Source organism: Tenrec ecaudatus, chromosome 1, assembly GCF_050624435.1.
Source record: "Tenrec ecaudatus isolate mTenEca1 chromosome 1, mTenEca1.hap1, whole genome shotgun sequence".
NCBI classification, from domain to species: Eukaryota; Metazoa; Chordata; class Mammalia; order Afrosoricida; family Tenrecidae; genus Tenrec; species Tenrec ecaudatus.
Window position 1 is genome coordinate 91,752,538 of NC_134530.1, and position 19,466 is coordinate 91,772,003.

A 19,466-nucleotide genomic window follows, 5' to 3' on the forward strand; every position below is an offset into this window, starting at 1 on the left:
CTAAGCCAGCGTCCTAGAACTTCAGGGTCGCGGGATGGGTGGGTGGAACCTTGATGGGTGGGACCCCCGAGTTCTTGGCGCGGGAGGAGGCGGTGGGTCTTGGAGTCTTTGTCCCCCGCAAAAGGAAGGGGTCCCCCTTCCTCGTGCGGTGAGGTCCTTAGGGGACACGACTGGCGTCTTGCGTGATCCCCCACCCCTCCCCGGCGCGTTTCGGTGGGCCGGTTCGGAGGCGGGAGAGAGGAGGGGCGACTGGGGGAATTTCCCCGCCTTTCTCCCTCTGCGGCCATAAATCACCGCAGCGGTGGCGGCCGCGGCGGCCGAGCCGGGAAGTGCACGGAGCCGGAGCGCAGCGTGGTGGCACCAGACACCTCCCTCCCCCCCCCCCCCGCCTCTTTCTTTCTTTCGGTGTTGTTTCCCCCCTCCTTTCTTTTTCTAACCCTCCCCCCTCTCCCCCATTGCTCCGGTGGCGGCTCCAGCCCCGCCGCCAATCCTCCTGCGGGCGCCAGCTCTCGCCCTCGCCGCCTCGCCGCGCCGGGACCCGGGGAAGCGAAAGCGCCGCCCGCCGCCCGCCGCCCGCCGCCCGCCGCCCGCCCGGGCTGTCAGCCCCGCGGCCCGTGCTTTCCGGGCAGCCGCGCCGCCAGGGCCGGGCCGGCGCCCGGGGTCCCCCGGACCGCTCCCGCCGCCGGAGCTCGGAGATGGTGGCCGCCCCCTAAGTTCGGGCGCCGGCGCCGCAGCGCGCCGCGGGCTCAGCCAAGCGAGCAGAAAGTTTTGCGGGGGCGCCGCGCGGGGCCGGGGCGCACCGGCCGCCCGCCCGACCTTCCGGAGCCTGCCCGCGGCCAGCCGAAGCCCACAGCATGGCCCGCGAGGCCGAGGCCGAGGAGGCGGCCCCCTGGAGCCGCCGCGGTCGGGGCGGCTCCGGCGGCCGAAGCGGGGCCGGGAGGCAGCGGCCGCCCTTCGGGCTGCTCTGCCTGCTGGCGTGCTGGCTGCCCGGCGCCGTGGCCGACGCCGAATTCTCCATCCTGGACGAGGCGCAAGTGCTGGCGAGCCAGATGCGGAGGCTGAGCACCGAGGAGCTGGGCGTCGTCACCATGCAGGTAAGGGGCCCCCTCCGCACCCCGCAAACTTGCCAGGCGCCCTCCGGCTCGCTCCTCTGCTCAGACCTCCGTCCCGTCCCCGGCGTGGGTCCACTGCGGGCATCTTGCAGGCACCGGGCTCCCCGCCGTGCCGGATCCCGTTGCTAGGTCCCGCCGGGCTACACCCCAACAACTCTTCGTGCGTGCACTCACCCTCGCGTCCCTTTCTGTTCGGCGGAGTACCCCTCTTTCCCCCAACACGGGCCCCCTCCTCCGAGCCCCTGCTACTTTCGCTCGGCGAGGATTCTCCGGTGCCCGCGCACCTCCTTCCTTAGTTTGTATACAGCCACCCCCGGAGGCAAGCCGACTTGTTTTCATCCTTGCAAACTCTGCTCTTTGTGCGCCCACCCCGGGCCGCCGGGCTCGCACGATCCCCCGAGGTCTGCACCCCACCCCTGGACCCTCCGCTCGAGTTTCCTGGGCGCAGGGAGAAAAGGCACCCGGGCCAGGCAGCGGTCCGGGGAGTGGACTCTGAGCTGCACCCCCCCACCCCCACACCCCAACTCGCGTCCTGGTGGGTGGGGGAGGGGCCGGCCTTGCTGACGGCCGACTCCGGTCCTGTGCTTGGGACTTTCTTTGGGTGGTGGTGGTGCTTCGCCGCTGTAGGTTGCGCGCAGTTCGGCGAGTGAGTTTTGTTTTGCTTTGCGTGTGCTCTTTTGGGGACACGGGAAAGGTAGCCGAGTGAGCAGGGCTCCCATTTCTGCAGATGGTTGTTTTCCTCTGTCCATCCTCCCCACCCCCCCAGAAAGAGGGGTTTCCAGAAGAAGTGCTGGAGGCTGCTCCTGAAGCTGGTACTAGTAGCCCAGAGTAGTAGGAATGACTAGACACCCACCACCTGGAGATTGCATCCCGCCGTTAGTTCTGTCTACTCGGGTAGAAAAGCCAACGTTTGTCGAGGCGAGCTTGAAATGGCACTTAGCATCTGATGCCTTTGCTGCATAGCATTCTGAAGCAAAGTATCATCGTCCCTCTATGCTTTCTAACAACAGCGATAATGGTGCAGCGTTAGCTTCCACCCAGCGAAGTTTATTGGAATACGTTTCTGATTGCCACTCTGCTTGTGACCGACCACTTTTTTCTCCTGGAGAAGTGTTTTCTGCCTCTTTGGATTCATGTTTTTCCAACATTTTTCTAGCCTCCCCTCCCCCCCCCCCCGCCCCATCCCCAAGCAAGGACGAATATTATTTTTTTTAAGCCAATTTTTCAGATGGCCTTCATTGTAGTGAACAATTTTTTTTTTTTCTTGAAGGGTGAAATAGGGTTGGGGAATGGGAGATTGCTTTAAGGATGATTGCCCCCTCTCCCCCCTCTCTCTCACTGGGCCCTGAAGTGCAATCTAGCCAGCTTTGCCATCATTTGCATAATAATAGAGATGCTCCTAAGATACTTCATGGAACTCTCCCTTTCCGTGCAGGTCTTTCTTTTCAGTTCACATTCAGCGGCTTTCAGCGAGATGCATTTTCTGATTTCCGAGTATTGCGGACCATTTCTCTGAGGTGGAGTGACTTTTAGAGGAGATGGAACTAAAAGGTTAGGAAAAGATTAGGATTTCTGTTTTCAGTGGTCAGTGATTCCATTCATAGCACAAACGGAACGGTATTTCTGTTGCGTCTTCTAATAAAGAAAGCATAATATATTGTATTGCTCTGCTTGTGGAATTAGGAGGCATTGGCTCCCCTTCAGCTCATCAGTAGGGATCTTAAATTGTTTTTTCACCCCCTTTCCCTGGCCACCCCCTCCCGAAGCAAGCCTCGGCTTTTTCTAAGATTCTGACAGCAGTTTAACTGTTTCTCACCTGATCAATGACAAAAGGTGAAATTGGATCCCAACACATTGTCATTCAGGTAGGGATCCAAAGCAAATGTAGATTTAAAAGGCTTCCCTGTTGCCAAAGAGACACTTAGAAAAAGGCTCTGATCCGTAGGGGGTTTGTGTCCAAATGGCCCTTTATCTCTTCCCTACTGGCCTCTTTCTACCACCTTTGCAGCGCATTGTGGGAAGGGCCTCCTGCGGACCGGGTTTTGTGTGGCAAAACGTGAAGTGGCTGCTCTGCGTGCTTGAAAGCAGCCACACAAGCAGTATTTGAATCTCTCTTCCTGAGTTGTACATTGATCCGACGCTTGGCCTCCATCTAGGGAGACTGGGGGAGTCTCTTTTAGGGGAGGGGGCTTATAAAAATAAAATGGACTCGAGGTGAGGCTTTTGGCCTTTACAACATAGATTGAGCAGCTCACGTTTTCTTCAGTGAATCTTTGAGACCTGGCCAATGGGTCTGGAAATGAAGCGGGCTTAGGTACCTCATGCAGACGGAGATGGTGTAGCCCCCTCCTCACAGAAGGCTGGGATTCTACGGTTGTGGCGGTATTCTGAGGCAGCCTCTGATGGTCCTGAAGGTGAACCAGGCCAGACTGCCATGGAATATGGTGGTGAGGAGGAGACGTTTCGTCATTTTAGGAAAGGGATGCCCTTTCCTTTTTTAAGGAGCTGACTCCTTCATTTGACCTTGATATGTTGAGCTTACTGAACCTCTCTGGACAAAAATCCCATTTTCTGAGAAACTTTCTGAAGCTCCGTTGCTATGTTCAAAAACACCAACAGCAACAATCACCCCCACCCCACCCTCATTTTTAGTGTGGCCATTCTCCAAGGCCAAGTCTTAATTTTGAGGAATTGCCAAGTAGCCCTGAGCCTCAGCCCTGCTGTTCTCCCAGCATTGCAAATGGGAGCAGCACCCCCATGCTCACAGAAGGCTGCAGGGGGTAACTTCACCCAAACACACACCACGCTGCCTTGGGGGTGGGGGTTGGGGGGCTTGTTTCCCATGACATCACTTTGCCTGCTAATGGAGAAGGCAGTTTGCAGAGTGGGTTATTGCCTTGGTTTACATGGAAAGGCTTCTTACAGGAGGCTGCCTGCTCATGCCTTGTTGCTGTGCCTTTTTAAAGCAAAACAAGACCAAAAAAAAAAAGCGCTCATCCTTTTAAATGATTCCTTCCAGCCAATTTTGCCAGTGCCCCAGGAAAGCTGCCACCGAATGCTAACACCCCCCTGGCAGCAGACATACATCACTGGTAAAAGTCAAAAACCTAATCATGGACTCTTCAGGGGTCTGGCGCAGGGAGGCCGGCGGCTCTGCAGTCCGGAGAGCAGCAGTGTGTGACTGCGTTCAGGGCTGCTGGCTTCTGCCTTTGTGCAACAAGTTTTTAATCAAGCAGGATCATGGAGTGGAAGGAATGTCATGTTTGGAGGCCTGGGTTCCAGCTCTGCTCCTTTTCAAGCTGGGTGACTGCTAAGTGTAAGATGGGGAGATCAAGTTGCTGCTTCTAGAGGTGGGCGCCGCGGGTTCCGTGTAAATCACGCCTCTGGGCTGCGAGATGTCGATGGGCTGCGATAGCCGGTACGTCACGCAGGACGTTGTTATTGATTGCTCCCTGTGCACAGAGCTCCGTCCTAGGTGTCCAGGGAGCCTGTGAAGCGCTAGTCGAGTAGGGTCCCTTAGGAGTTTACCGTCCAATGGAAGAGGTGAGACCGTGCAGGGAAAACCGTGCCACAACAATGCCTGCTTGTTCAGAGGCATATCTGGCTCTGGGAGCCATTCCACCGGGCACTTTTAAGGCCCATTTAACATTATACGACAATACAGGCTTCCCAACAGCGAGAGCCTGGCACTGGGCCAGTATGCCCTCCTTGATGTTCTCTCTAACGGAGCTTGCCAGGGTGGGCATACTCATCGTGAACTTGGCAGACACACCAGCAGGTTGGTTGGTCAGCTGCTGGGTGGGCCTGGTGGGGACAGCAGGGGTCCTTCCAACAGCAGCGAAGCCATGCAGGCAGCACAAGCTGCAGCTTCGATGCAGCTGAAAGAGGTGCAGCAGTGGACATGCGTCTGTGGTGGCGCAGCAGGGGCAGCAGTGGTGGCTAAACTCACTGTGACCCATCGAGTCCATTCTGACTCACAGCGATCCTCGAGGACAGGGTAGACCTCACGCCTGGGTTTCTGACACAATACTGTTCACAATAGGAGAAAACCTCATCTTTCTCCCTCAGAACGTCTGAGGGTCTCAAACTTCTCACCTTCCAGTCGACAGCCCAACACATAACCACTCCGGCACCCAGGAGCGTTGGCTGAAAAGTGTGCAATCATGTTTCAATTAGTGACTGCAGTGGAAAGCCAAAGGGCATGGCTTCTTTATATGCGGCAGAATACGCGTTCGTTTATTTTATTTTATTCTTTTGCATGCATTCAAGAAACTTTAAGGGTATGGTCCTCTATGTGAGGAATGCAAGATGAATAAGGCCAAGTTCATGCCCAGAAGCTCTCATCTGATGGAGATAGACACAAAAGGAGGCCTGTGATACCGGGCTAGCCAAAGGGATGGAGACTTTACATTGAAGTCGATTCCTGCAGTGTTCATGGAGTCATGTCATGTGCTGTGGAATAGAGTCTGACTCACGGCCACTCCCTGTGTTATAGAGTCGAGCTGCTCCGAAGGGTTTCCTGGCTGTAGGCTCTGTTGAAGCAAATTGCCAAACCTTTTCTTTAGCAGAGTCACTGGGTGGGTTTGAACTGCTAACTTTTTGTTCACCAGAGAAGTACCACCCAGAAACCTAATGGTAGGCTAGTAGACTCACTGCCATTGGGTCAATTCAGACTCATCAGGATTCTATAGGACAGAGTAGAACTGCCTCTTTGGGTTTCTTGATATTTTAAATCTTTATAAAAGTAGAAGCCTCATCTTCCTCCCACAGACGGGCTGGTGAGTTTGAACTGCTGATCTTGTGGTTAGCAGATCGGTGTTAACCACACCACCAGCAGAGCTCCCTGGTAGACAAGTGGAAACAGCCTATTAAGGAAGCCCAAAAGAGGGCTGCCCAAGTCTCACTGGTGAGGTCACGGAAGTCAGTTACTTCTCATTTGGTCTCGTTAGTGAAACCTCCACATAAAAGCCAGTCTTGATACCCATACCCATGACCTCAAACATGAAGACTATCGGAAAGTCAGTAGTTCATTAGATGTTTCTCATTCTCTCTGGTGGCAACAGACAACACACCTGGTGCATCTTACACTCCTTTGTCACACCTGATATATAGCTCTCTTGTATTTAGTTTCTTGGTCCATCATGAGCTAGAGCTTCTGTGGTTATCGCCAGCTGATCTGCAGTCATGTTTAGGGAAGGTTTTTATTCGACATTAAACCATGGGCATAATAGAAGGCCTGGCACAATTTAAGAGCGATTCAAATGGGTTCATATGCAATATAGAATTATTGGGGTGGGGTGATCACCTACATTTGCAAATAATGTGACTGGTCCGCTGCTCGTGGAAAGTTTGAGCCTTTGTTCTCCTGAAAGGTAATGTTTGAGGGCAGAAGAAACTAGACTGCTTGTGGCTATTATTGGTTGAGCCTAGTAAGAAAGAGCCTAAGCAAAAACACGTGGAATGGCTTCCGATCCGTGATCCTGTTGCACTTTGTCCTCTTCCACTTCCTCCCCTGTAAGACCTGCCTCCGCTGGCATCCTTTCTTGTGCTTACTCAGTTTGTCTGTGCCAATTCTACTTGAGGCTGGAGGAGCTGGAGGAAGGAGAGGGTTTCACTCTGTAACTCGCTGGGGCTATTTCTGGGTGCTGCTTGAGGAGTTTCTTCCTTGGAGCTTAAGGGATGAGCAGAGAGCAACTGTGGAATTTGGCTCTTGCCTTCCGCCGCGGAGACAGGGCTAGCTCAGATCTGCTTGGACCTGGGATAAGGAGGTATTGAAATTTAAACCCGGAAGGGGCAGCAATCCTTTTGACAAATTATTAGCGATGTAGTTTCTGGTACCTTGTAAGTTTCTTAACGTCAGTGTCTTTGGGAGAAATACATGTTAAAAGATAATGAGATATGGAGCATAAAAGCCAACCAAAACAAACCAAAAAACTCCCTGTGGTGGAGTAGATTCCAGCTCATAGCAACCCTATAGGACAGAATAGAATTGCTCTCTGGGGTTGCCAAAAGTATAAATCTTTATGGGAACAAGCAGTGTCCGCTTCTCCTGTGAAGCAACAGGTGGGTTTGAACCACTGACCTCAGGGTTAACAGCTCACCGATTAGTCCACTCTTATACAGCATGCTTTCTTGTCTCGCCTAGGACCTAGCAGAGGGACAGTCAGTAACCCTAGATAGAGACACATCTGGTAGCATCTGTTTGGTGCCAACAAACTGGCAACAAACATCACGCTACTGCTCCTGAATGCAACCAAAACCATGTCTTCGGAAGCAGTTAAGGGGTGCGAGAGAGGCTATGGCAAGAGAACAGTCCTCAAGGGGAGCCAGGGGAGGCGTGCAGAGCAGCAGGGCTTGGCATTCACCGGGAGCCTAGTTCTGCCCGTGCCTGGGTGGTACCTGCTTTCGATTGTAGAGCAAACTGAAAGATGGGAGGTTCGCCTCTACCTAGAGGCTCTGCAGAAGAAAGAGCCGGGGGGCCATCTTTTCTGGAAAAATCAGCCAGTGACATTTTTACGGAGCACTGTTCTACTCTGACAAACAAGGGGTCACCATGAATGGGAGTCCATGCCACAGCCATTGGCTTGGTGTCTTTGGTTTGGGCCTGGTGCTGGAGTAGCACTGGGGAGAGCATAGGGGACACAGGCATACAGCCTTGCCACCGTCAGTTCATGGCTCATCAAGGAAGCTAACCCAACTGGAATGAGTCTGTAGACACTTTAGACAGAAATGCTAACGTACGGGTAATAGATGGTATCCAGGGTTGCTATGCGCCCAGCATCTGCACGTGGGGAAAGGTCCCTATGAGCCCAAATGGTCTGTGCTTGACTTCCATCCCAGAGGGAGGTGGTTTGAACCCACCCACCAGTGACAGCCCCAGAAGATAAGACCTGGAGTCTTGCTTCTGGTAAGAGGGCAGGCGGTTCTGTGTCCCGCATGGAGTCCAGGAGTCAGATTCGACTCTGCAGCAAAACACCAACAACGATATTAAGGGTCAGCTCCGTAAGGATTAGTGAGCCAAGCCAGGTACAGGGTAGCAGCGGCGTGCACACTGGAGGGCAAGAGTCCTGTTTGAGCCGGGGCAGGTGTCACTCCGCTCCTGCGATGGTTGCCAAGTGGCTCCGAGAGCCCGTCTTTCACAGCACTCTGTTGTTGGGAAGCAGCTGGAAATTGGGTTTTTTTATATGAAATCTCTTGATTGTTCAAATGTTGGCAGCTAATCCAGATTTTTAAAAAACACAGCTTAGGCCAAACAAAACATATCTGCTGGCTGGACGGGGCCAGAGGCCACCGCTTTGCAGGGTCTGGATTAGAATTATTCTGTGGCCTCCTGGAGGCAAAGCCAGGGCTCATGAGTGGAGGTGACGGAGAAGTACATTGCGTTTAATCTAAAGGAACGGGCTCTGATAGGAGGGCCCTCCGGCGGATTATTTTGAGACATGTACTCCCAGTCATCGTAATTTCCTAAGCAAATATTTATTGAACGTTTATTTTGCGCCAGGCACTCTGTTAGACTGAGTTATCCATCAGTTAATTTCAGCTGCAGTAAATGCTGTGAGAGAGGAGATCCTGAATTGTTGAAGGATGTATGCCAGGAATGTTAACCTACTTGGGGATGGAGAGGAACTCTCAGGAAGGCTTCCTTAAGGAAATGGCAAAAACAGGAGTTGTTTCATTATGAAATAACCGCCCCCAAACCGAACCCATTGCCTCTGGGTCACTTCCAATTCAAGATGGAACCGTCCTCTCTTTAGGGGAGCAGACAGCATCCGCCTTGTCTTTTGCCTGTGGAGCATCTGGTGGGCCTGAACTGTCAACCTTGCTTCTGAAGTTACAGCAAACTCACTGCCACAGAGTTTGTTCCAACCCGTAGTGGCCTTAGAGCACCGAGTAGAACTGCGCCTTTGGGCTTACAGGAGCAGAGTCTCACCCTTCTCCCAGAGCACAGCTGGTGGATTGGAAGCGCTGCGTGGAGTCCCTAAAGAAGCCCTCCCGGTGTAGTGGATAATGAGCTGAGCTGGCCAACCTCAAGGTCGGCGGTTCAAAATCACCAGCCACTCCAGTCTACTCCTGTAAAGACTTACAAATCTGGAAGACATGACAGCAGTGAGAAAAAGGTTTTTTGGTGAAGGAGCGTGTAGGTGCCTTGAGAAACTGAAAGACGGCATTAAGATTAGAGTTCAGAGCTGGGGGAAAAGTGGACAAAAGCAGATGCTGGACAAGTAGGCCAAGTTCATGTCGGATTCTTCCTGTCAGTTAAGACTTATGTGCAAGACAATCGAACATTCAGTACACACTGACTTCATCAATGAATTTACTGCCGTCCTTTATATAGTTGACCAAAACACCAAACCGGTTGCCACCGAATTGTGCTGACTCACGGCAACCCTGCGTGCTGTTGAGAGAACGGGGCTCCATTAGATCTTCCTGGGTAGAACTCAGATCCATTGTGTTTCCTTTGCTGTTAATCTCCACAGAAGCACGCCACGAGGCCGTTCTCCCTTGACATCTGTCAGTGGGTTCAAACCGGAAAGCTTTTGAGTCATAGTTGAGTACTAGCCCTGCTTGGCGCTCTGGGACCTTGCCCGAGGCTGGGGTACACCTTTGCGTAGGGCTAGACTAGGACTTGGACCGTGTGCCCCTGTATCCCAGAGTTCTCTCTTTGCACGCCTGCCCTTCTTGACCTAGGCTCTCCCCTGTGCTCGAAGATGGCTGGAATGGTTCACTGCTGTTGAACTGGGAACGAGCAGCTTTGTATACCCGGGGCCTGTGTTCTTGGGGGAGATAGATGTGTGCTGGGGAGAGGAACCAGGATTCTGGAGAGGTTTGTCCGTGGGACTCTCAGGTGAAGTGGTTTAGAATTCAGATGTCACCCAAAGCCACCAGCTGGCAGGGTCTGCTTCCTTTCTAGGTTCTGTCCTGTGCCGGGAGGCTTGGTGACTTCCCACAGTGGTCTGTCTGCGGGGTTATGGAAATCTAACCTCAACAGGCCTGCCCTGAGCTTGCCATTTTCCCAGTGACCACTCAGATTCACAGAGCACTCTGTGTCAGAAGGGTCGGAGAGGCTAGAGGCATAGTCAAATGCATCCTCTCCTGCTCCTATTTTACAGATGAGAAGCTGAGGCCCACTGAGGACGTGGCTCACACCAGTACTAAGCTGAAGATTCAGAGCTCAAGTCTTGGCCTCATGACTCAGTGTTTTCCCCTTTTCAAGACACTCCTTTGTAGGAGCCCCATTATTTTGATAGAACTGAAAACCCAAACCAAACTCCCTACCATCATGGTGATGCTGACTCATAGGGACCCCATGGGACAGGGTAGAGCCCTGTGGTTTCCAGGACTGTAGCTCTGTATGAGAATAGAAAGCCTCGTCTTTCTTCTGCAGAGCAGCTCATGGTTTCAAACTACTGACCCTGTGGTTTGCAGCCCAATTCATAGCCACTACACCACCAGGTTGGTTTAAAAAGGAAAAGAAACTTGACTTAATTGTACTCCTTGTGGGGGGGGCAGGGGGTGTTCTTCTTCCTTTTTGCTTGGTTAGTTCATGACTAGGAATTTAAACTGATGAACTACTTTGATACCTCACTAGGTGTTCCTCTCCCCGCTTGAGCTGTTATTTATATCCTAGGATGTTAATACCCCACCAAAGACTAATGTCTGAGCCTCAGCTAGAATGCAGGTAGGGTTTTGTGCAGGGTAAGTTTCAGTGGAGAATAGTAATTTATGATTATGAACCTGTACCCCAAAGAAAAATTTAAATGAAAAAATAAAGCATAAAATCTTGGGTTCTTTGGTGATGGTTGAAAAGCTGCAGAAGGCAATTCACCTCAAGTCGTCAGGTCCAGTTATGTTTTGACACTGGATTTCAGGACATGCTTTTCTCTGTCGGGTTGCTAATAGTATGGATTTGTTTTTTGTTCATTTGCTTGTATTTTGTGAACGTTGCCATACTCTTACTACTTAGGAGTGGTTTGTTTGGTGTGGCGATGAGACACAATGAGTATCATTTGCCTGCCCCTGTGCCCTACCCTTTGTTCTGAGCGTAAAAGTCGCTTTCCAAATGATCTTTGAGTCATTGATCGGAGGAAAAGTTCTAGCCCCCAAATCCTACTCTACATTTATTGCAAAGCGACTTCTGGGCTATAATCCTCTCGAAGTAGCGTGCATCGTTGTAAATCACGGCGTGGGGTAAAATCCGATCAGTCGGTTCTATTCCAACCCTAACAGTCATTTTAAAGACTCAAAGCCCCGGCTGCAGCACTATTCTTGGTGTTGGTATTTTTTTTCCTTTTCCATTTATAATTTTTTTATTAAATATTTTTTTGCGTGGAGTATTTGAAAAGGTGGTGGAAGCCCTGGTGGAAGGGCAATGCAAATCAGCAAGCCAGTGAGAACAAATCTGAATTTTTAATTAGGCTTTGAGTTGTCTCTTCAAAGTGTGGGGACATCATTAGTGATGTAAGTCTTGTTGCATTAGCAGAGACTGACATTTTACTTCAAACGCCGAGAGTGCAGCTGTCCTGTGCAGATAAAAGTTGCCAAGTGTGGAATAGCAAGGTGGATTGGTAGATAATTAGCTGTCCCACATTACTGCAGTGTGGAAGAAGCCTGCCAGTCATGGACAGGAAGGAAGAATTATTAGCGGGAGAAAATCCAAGTGTGTCATCAAGCAGTGAGGAATGACTTCAGCTGTGGCAGAGTGATAAGGCGTATATTCAGGGAACAATCTTAATATTAAGGAAGACCAACTCTGTTTTCTCCTGAAGAAAACCAAAACAAAACAAAGCCAAGAGCCAAAACTTAATTCAACAGAGAGATGCCTAGAAATGAATGATCCGTTAATACACTGGACACAGTCCCATCCATCTGCACTGACTTTTCATGTACAAAATCATTAGTTTAGAATAGTCTTCGTATTTCCTTGCCACTTGAAAATAAATCAAGGACACATAAGGAAACAGATAAAAACCACAGAGGAGCCAAGACCTGACAATTATGGGGTGAATATAACTGTGAAAAGATATTCTGAAGAAAAAAATTCTGCAGCATAGTTCTCTGATAAGTATTTATTTATAAATGGCTTGGGGGGTTTTATGGGTTTGCTAGTGGTGGGCTACGGGCACCTACGTACACACAAAACCACAACGTAAATATAATTATAGATGGTATATAGTCTGTAATTCTTAATTATTTGTATTTTGTGTGTGCTTGCCACATGTGACTCTGAGAAATTTGCCAAGGGCCGTTTGGCCTGCTTGTTCGTCAGTCACTTGCTAACCTAAATTGGACTTGGTGGGACGTTATGTTGTCTACTTGAACTGCACGCCCTGTGCTTTTGCAGAATACCAGGCTCCTTTGTCCCGACCCCATCTGCTTTTGTAAGTTGCATTTCCCCCAAGCCCAGCCCTTGCAGTCCATACAGCCAAGCAGCAGGGGCGGGCTGTGTTGGTGGGGTTTCTGCCTGTAGGATGCCGAGACAGACAGCATTCTTTCCTTTTCTTTTTCCGTCTCCTGTAGTCGAGGCTGATGGTTTTTCTGCTGCTCCATCAGTGGCAGGCTCAGCCTCTTCAACAGGAGTGTAGCCTTGTCCTTGGGGCACATCCCAGGACACGAGTCCTTTGTTTGTTCAGCCTTTAAAGTTCTGTTTTCATTTTGCAAAGTTCATTTTCCAGTTCATCTCTTCCCTCTCGCATTTCACCATAAGCAGAAAGGAAAACCACGTGGCTCCTTTAAGATCTTGAGTAGACGTCTTAACCACATACCAAGTTCATCGCTCTCCAGTTCAACTTGCCACCAAACATTTGAATGTAAGTCAGACAATTCTTCTCCACTGCATAAAAGGACCACCTTCCCCCACTGTCCAATGGCATGCTCGTCCTTTTTTTTGAAAGTCACCAGAAGTGCATTTCACATCCACGTTTCTGTTGGTGCTGTTGGTGCCCTGCGTATCCTTTCTCCGTAGCTCTTCTCACTTCATTCTGAACCCTCACCGGAGCTGCCTTTTGTAATATCTTAATCCCTGTTCTCTCATTTACTTCTTAGGGACCTGGTGTCCATTGAAATGGCTACACGGAACCCACAGATAATTCATAATTAAAGGGTTTATTAAGGACATGAATAAGTTGTAATGCCAGTGCGAAATGCTCAGAGTTGAGTTATCTGGACATGTTACAACGTTCTGTCAAGTCTGCTAATAATTGGCCCAAGGGCATACCACTCTGCTATAAGCTTCAACCAAAAGGCATTCCACTTCAACTCCAACTCTGTGGGCCAACAAGACCAACTTCATCAATTGAGTGCCCAGAGGCACCTTATTCTTCAAGCCAGCCTCCTGCACAAAAGCATTCAGCTTGACTTGCTCCATGGGCTGGGACGCCCATCACTCTGTTCCACGCTCTGGCTCCTGGTTCTGCTGCTCCTCTGATGGTGTAGCGGTCTTCTGGATCCAGGAGGTTCACTGTCAGGGATCTCAGGTGCAGTGGGCAAGCTTCACTCCTGGCTCTTGGTTAATGAGATCTTGCCTCTTGCTTCTCAGAAAGCTCATTTTATCCTCGGCAGGCTGGCACTCCAGAGACTCCTGGTTTGCAGTTCCTCCCGGGTGAAGCCTAGCAGTATCACCCCCCAACTTCTTACCAGACCCCTGCACAGAAAGGGTGTTTGGTGGGAGTTAGAGTCTCTGGCTAGAAGAGCCACAGTCAGTCATCCACTGCCCCTCCACCTTCGTCACTCCTAATTCTACCAACAGTCTCTACATGGCAATGTAGGCTTTTACCATTAGACATCTTAAACTCTTCCAATCTCTACCCATGTTGTCCAATACCAAAACCTTTTCCGTGTTTCTGGTATCTATTAGAGCAGTACCCCACTTTTCTAATTCCAAATTCATAGTTATCTAGTGTTGCTATAGCAAAAATACCCCAGATTGGTGATTTTAAAAAAATCATTTTATTGGGGGCTCGTACAACTCTTACAACAATCCATTCATACATCCATTATGTCAAACACATTTGTACACTGGTTGCCATCATCATTCCCAAAACATTTGTTTCTGCTTGAGCCCTTGGTATCAGCTCTTCATCCCCCCCCATGAACCCTTGATAATTTATAAATTATGATTTTGTCATATCTTACACTGTCCGATGTCTCCCTTCACCCACTTTTCTGTTCATCCCCCAGGGAGGAGGTTATATGTAGATCCTTGTAATCGGTTCTCCCTTTCCACCCACACTCCCTCCACCCTGCTGTTATTACCACTCTCAGCACTGGTCCTGAAGGGATCATCTGTCCTGGATTCCCTGTGTTTCCAGTTTCTATCTGTACCAGTGTACATCCTCTGGTCTAGCCAGATTTGTAAGGTAGAATTGAGATCATGATAGTGTGTGTGTGTGTGTGTGGGGGGGAGCATTAAAGAACTAGAGAAAAGTTGTATGTTTCATCTTGGCTACACTGCACCCTAACTGGCTTGTCTCCTCCCTGAGACCCTTCTGTGAGGGAAATGCCCAATTGCCTACAGATGGGTCTTGGGTCTCCAATCTGCACTCCCCCTCATTCACAATGATATGATTTTTTGTTCTTTGATGCCTGATACCTGATCCCTTCAACACCTTGTGATCCACAGGCTCGTGTGCTTCTTCCTTGTGGGCTTTGTTGCTTCTGAGCTAGATGGCCGCTTGTTTACCTTCAAGCCTTTAAGACCCCAGACACTATATCTCTTGATAGTCAGGCACCATCAGCTTTCTTCCAAGTGAGTGATTTTAACAATTATTTCACTGAAGTTTAGGAGGCTAGAGATCCCAATGCAGAGTACCAGACCCAGGGGAAATCTCTCTTTCTCTGGAGGAAGGAGAAGCCTCTTCAGCTTCTACTTCCAGGTATCTTGGAGATCGCTATGTGTCTTGGCATCTGTCTTACTTCTCGCTTGTTATCTTGTTAAACTTTTTTATTATTTCTCTCTAAAGCCCACTCTACACTAATCTTGAATCACTAACATAACAAAGAAAGATTACTCTCAAATGGGACAATAGTCACAGGGAGAGAGGCAAGGGAGGGGTTTACAATACACATTTTTCTAGGAACACAATCCAGTCCAAATGGCCTGGCAATCTATTCCCGACGACGGTGAACATCCAATAGACGACAGCCTTCTGGTCTGCGACCAGTCATGGTGACTGTACAGGACTGGGCACCCTTTTGTTCCATTGTGCGTAGGGTCGCCACGAACCAGGGGCAGTGTGACAGCAGCCAGGAACAACAATCTCCACTCCTGTAGGCTGTTCCTGGAGTATCCGGAGCACCCTCCGCCGAGCTGGTGAATTTACTGCTCTAGATGCATGGGGATGGCAAGAAGCCTTCCTGTGCCCTCACCCCCACCCCATTTCGCCCATTTAAAACACCATCCTCCATGCCCCTCCTCCATTGCTTTGCCTTCTTTTGTTGTCCCACTCACCACGTTCTCTCATGAGAGCTGTAACTGGTTCTCTGGGTGTTCCCAGCATATCACGTGGTGCTTGATAAAGAGTTATGGGATAAGGCTGGGTGGGAATGACCTCTCTTGATTGGGTGGAATGGGAAGAATCTGAGGATGTTTTGTGGAAATCTTCGAGTCTCTTGGGGCGAGCTGGGGGCCAGCATTCGTGGAGAGACAAAGCTGTGCAGAGGTCTTGAGAGTAAAGGACACTTGGCGTACTTGAGATGCCAAAAGAACAACTTTCTTTTGTGTACCCCTGGGAGGATGATGCAAACTGGGCATGGAGAAATGAGGAATTTGGATTCTTATTTCAAATCATGGCAAGGATGATGGTTTCCCAGTGATTCTTCCCGATGGTGCCTTTTGACAGCACTTAGCTGAGCAAAGTTGCACAGTGAAAACCCTTGATCTGTAGAAGTCTGGGAGTTGGGAAACCGTTGGGCTACTTGTTTCTATTAACAACACACATCATTAAATGGTGCGATCAGGTTGGTTCCAAGGCATGTGGAACCATGTGTCCAAGTGGAACTGACCCCATCGGGTTTTCATTGGCTGATGTGTTGGGAGCAGACTGCCCTGACATTCTTCCAAAGCTCCACTGGATTGAGCTAACTCCCAATCTTTTCATTAGCAACTGAGTGCTTTGCACCACCCAGGATTCCAACACGCGCACACATGCATCACAAACTACAACTTGATTAAACTATGACATGGAGGAAGTGCAAATGTAACTTGATCCAATGTCACATCATCTCATTTCTTTTTTCACAAAACAATTTTCAGAGCAAACCCTGACGTAGTTAAGCCCTGCCTGCAGATATACTTCCTTCCCCCATTGTATGACCATTCTGTTTTTTATTTATCTCTAAATTAATGTAAGGATAATCTTTTTGGCGTTGTGACCAATGCAACAGCAGGCAGACACCACCACAATCAAGGCAGAGAACAGGTTCATCACCGCCCACAATTTTCGGATAGCTACTCCTTTGTGGTAACCCTCCTTGCCTGCCACCTGGATCCCCTGGCAGCAACCGATCTCTTCTTCCTCCTTGGATGTCCTTATCCATGTCCTGTAGGTGGGAGCACCGTAGTCTGCATTACGAGTCTCATTTCTTTCTATGTGTGTCAGTTGGTGATTTCTTTTTTTTCTTGTGTGTGTATAAGAAAGAGCTTTATACACACGGGCAACTGAATATTGAGAAAACATCGTCACCCCGTCCAGATCAAGTCCATAAGTCCGATAGTAGCCCACATGTCCAATACCAATCGATAAATTCCTCTTCAGACTCATGAAACACATGCAATGACGCCGAGTGCAGGAAGGTGACAAGTCATTGGGTGGAATGTCTTGTGGATCCAGTGGCAGTATAAGCATGTCAGCACTGGCGTGGGTCTCCACGTGGTGCCTCCAGGGCTCTAGCACAGCTCCATGTGTCTTTTCAGCAAGAATACGAAGCAGAGAATGTGTCAGCAGTTCATTTCAATGGACATTCCATCAATTCCCAGAGCCTTGCTTTTGGCTATTGCATTCAATGCAGTTAGAATTTCCCGGAAATTCACTTTGGAAAACAGCTGCTTGACCAACTGACTGGAAGAGATCCATATTTGTGTCCATTCCAAAAACAGGTGACCCAACAGAGCCCTGAGACTTTAGCGCAATATCAGTGGTATCATATGCAAATGAAATTTTCCTTAAGATCGTTCAATAACAGTTGTACCAGTACATTGACAGGGAACTGCCAGAAGTTCTGGTAAGCTTCAGAAGAGGATGTGGAGCAAGGAATAGCATAGCTGATGTCAGATAGTTCTTGGCCCAAACCAGAGAATCCCAGAAAGATGTTTAATTGTGTTTCATGACTATGCAAGGTCATTGGACTGTGTGGACCGTAGTAAACTGGATGACCTTGAGGAGAAGGAGAATTCCTGAACTCTTCATTGTGCTCACGAGAAACTTGTATATGGATCAGAGGCAGTTGTGAAAACAGAACAAAGGAATGCTACCACATGGTTGAAAATCAGGAAAAGGTGTGTTTCAGGGTTGCATCCTCTCGCCATACTTGTTCAGTCCATACGCTGAGCAAATCATCGGAGAAGCTGGATTATATGAAGAAGAATGTGGCACGAGGATCGGAAGAAGCCTTATGAACAACCGGTGGGTGATATGCAGATGTCACAACCTTGCTCGCTGAAACTGAGGAGGACTTGAAGCACTTGTTGATAAAGATCGATGATTGTAGCCTTCAGTATGGGTCACACCGCATATAAAGAAGACCCAAATCCTCACAACTGGACCAAGAGGTAACATCACGATAAATAGAGAAAAGATTGAGTTTGTGAAGCTTTCGTCTTGCTTGGATTCGTAACCAGTGCTTATGGCAGCAGCAGTCAAGAGAGCAAACGATGTATTGTATCAGGTGAATCTTCTGCCCTAGACCTCTTTAGAATATTGGAAAGAAAGGCTGTGGCTTTGAAGCTGAGGTGCATCTCATCAGAGCCATGGCCCTCCTCGTTGCATCGTATGCATGTGAACTTGGATATTGAATAAGAAGACTCCATCGATACATTTGAATCGTGCTGGAGACGAATACTGAAACTACTGTAGGCTGCTAAAAAGATCAACTGGTCCGTGTTGCAACCAGTAAGGCAGAGCGCAGTTTAGCGGCAAGGATGGCAAGACTCTGTCTTACACACCTTGGCTTGTCAGCAGAGCCCAGTCCCTGGAGAAGGATGCAATGTTTGGAAAAGTGGAAGGCCATCGAAAAGAGGCAGGCCCTCAGCGAGATGGATCGACACAGGAACAATGAGCCAGGGCACAGGAACAATTCGGAGGCTGGCGCAAGACCATGCAGTGTTTCATTCTGTTGTGCACAGGCGAGAGCCAACTCGATGCCACCTAGCAATAACATCAGTAGTTTATTTTGCTGCTGTGTTGCCTCTCTTTACCATGGTTTGTTTATCCAGTCACCACTTTGAGCAACATTTGGGTTTTAGGTAGTGTCCTAGTTTAGTCGTGCTGTTGTAGCCAAAATACCACAAGTAGCTTTACAGAACAGAGTTTATCTCTCACAATCTAAGAACTTGACATTTGAAGGCAGCATATGGACAGGGATGGGCTCTCACTAGAAATTCAAATCAGGGGATCCGCTCCAGAGGACATTCCTTTGGTGTGCCTTGGCCGATGATGAGATTCACACGGTTTCTTTCTGTTGTGTGTTTTCCTTTGTAGGACGCCACTCAGGAAGGAGTAAGGTTCAGGGCACACTCTACTCCGTGTGACCTCATGAACATCACAAACGAAAACCTCTGCTTCAAACAAGGCCATATTTACAGGTGCAAGGGTCAGGACTTCATAGCTTTTGGGGGGAATATACGTCAGGCCATAAAATATAATTAGTAATCAAACCAAACCAACCCACTGCCATCGAGTCAATTCTGACTCTATAGCGACCCTATGAATAAAGGACCCAAACAAACCAACCCATTGCCACCCAGTTGATTTGAACTCATCGCAGCCCCTACAGGGCTTCTGCGACGGTACCTCTTTACGGAAGGAAGCAGACAGGCTTCTTCGCTGTAATATATGAGTGTGACTTGCTGGTAAGCAGCACAGTGCTTGTTGCAGCAGCACCACCAAGGCGCTCTCGAGGTGCTATGAACAATTGCCTGTGACTTTTGTGTCAACACACGTTTTCATAGCTCTTGAGTAGATAACTAGGAGTAGAATTGTTGGGTCATATGACCCAGTTTGGAGGTCCAAAACTCTTAAGAAACTGCCAGTCTGCTTTCTGGGTGTACCACATCCTCACCACGACTTTGGTCCAGTTGTTGTAAAAATGTCACACGATATCCGCTTGTGAGTTTAATGTACATTCCCTGTAGTGGGAGAT

At 49.4% G+C, this 19,466-nt stretch overlaps 1 protein-coding gene across 1 annotated transcript in view; it reads left to right on the forward strand.

Moving 5' to 3' along the window:
* The first annotated feature begins 384 nt into the window (after positions 1-384).
* CACHD1 (cache domain containing 1) overlaps positions 385-19,466 on the forward strand; it is a 243,549-nt gene continuing 224,467 nt past the window's right edge. The window contains exon 1 of the mRNA XM_075557163.1: positions 385-1,094. Coding sequence (XP_075413278.1) covers positions 855-1,094 — 240 coding nt within the window. The 5' untranslated portion in view covers positions 385-854. The remainder of the gene's footprint in view (positions 1,095-19,466) is intronic.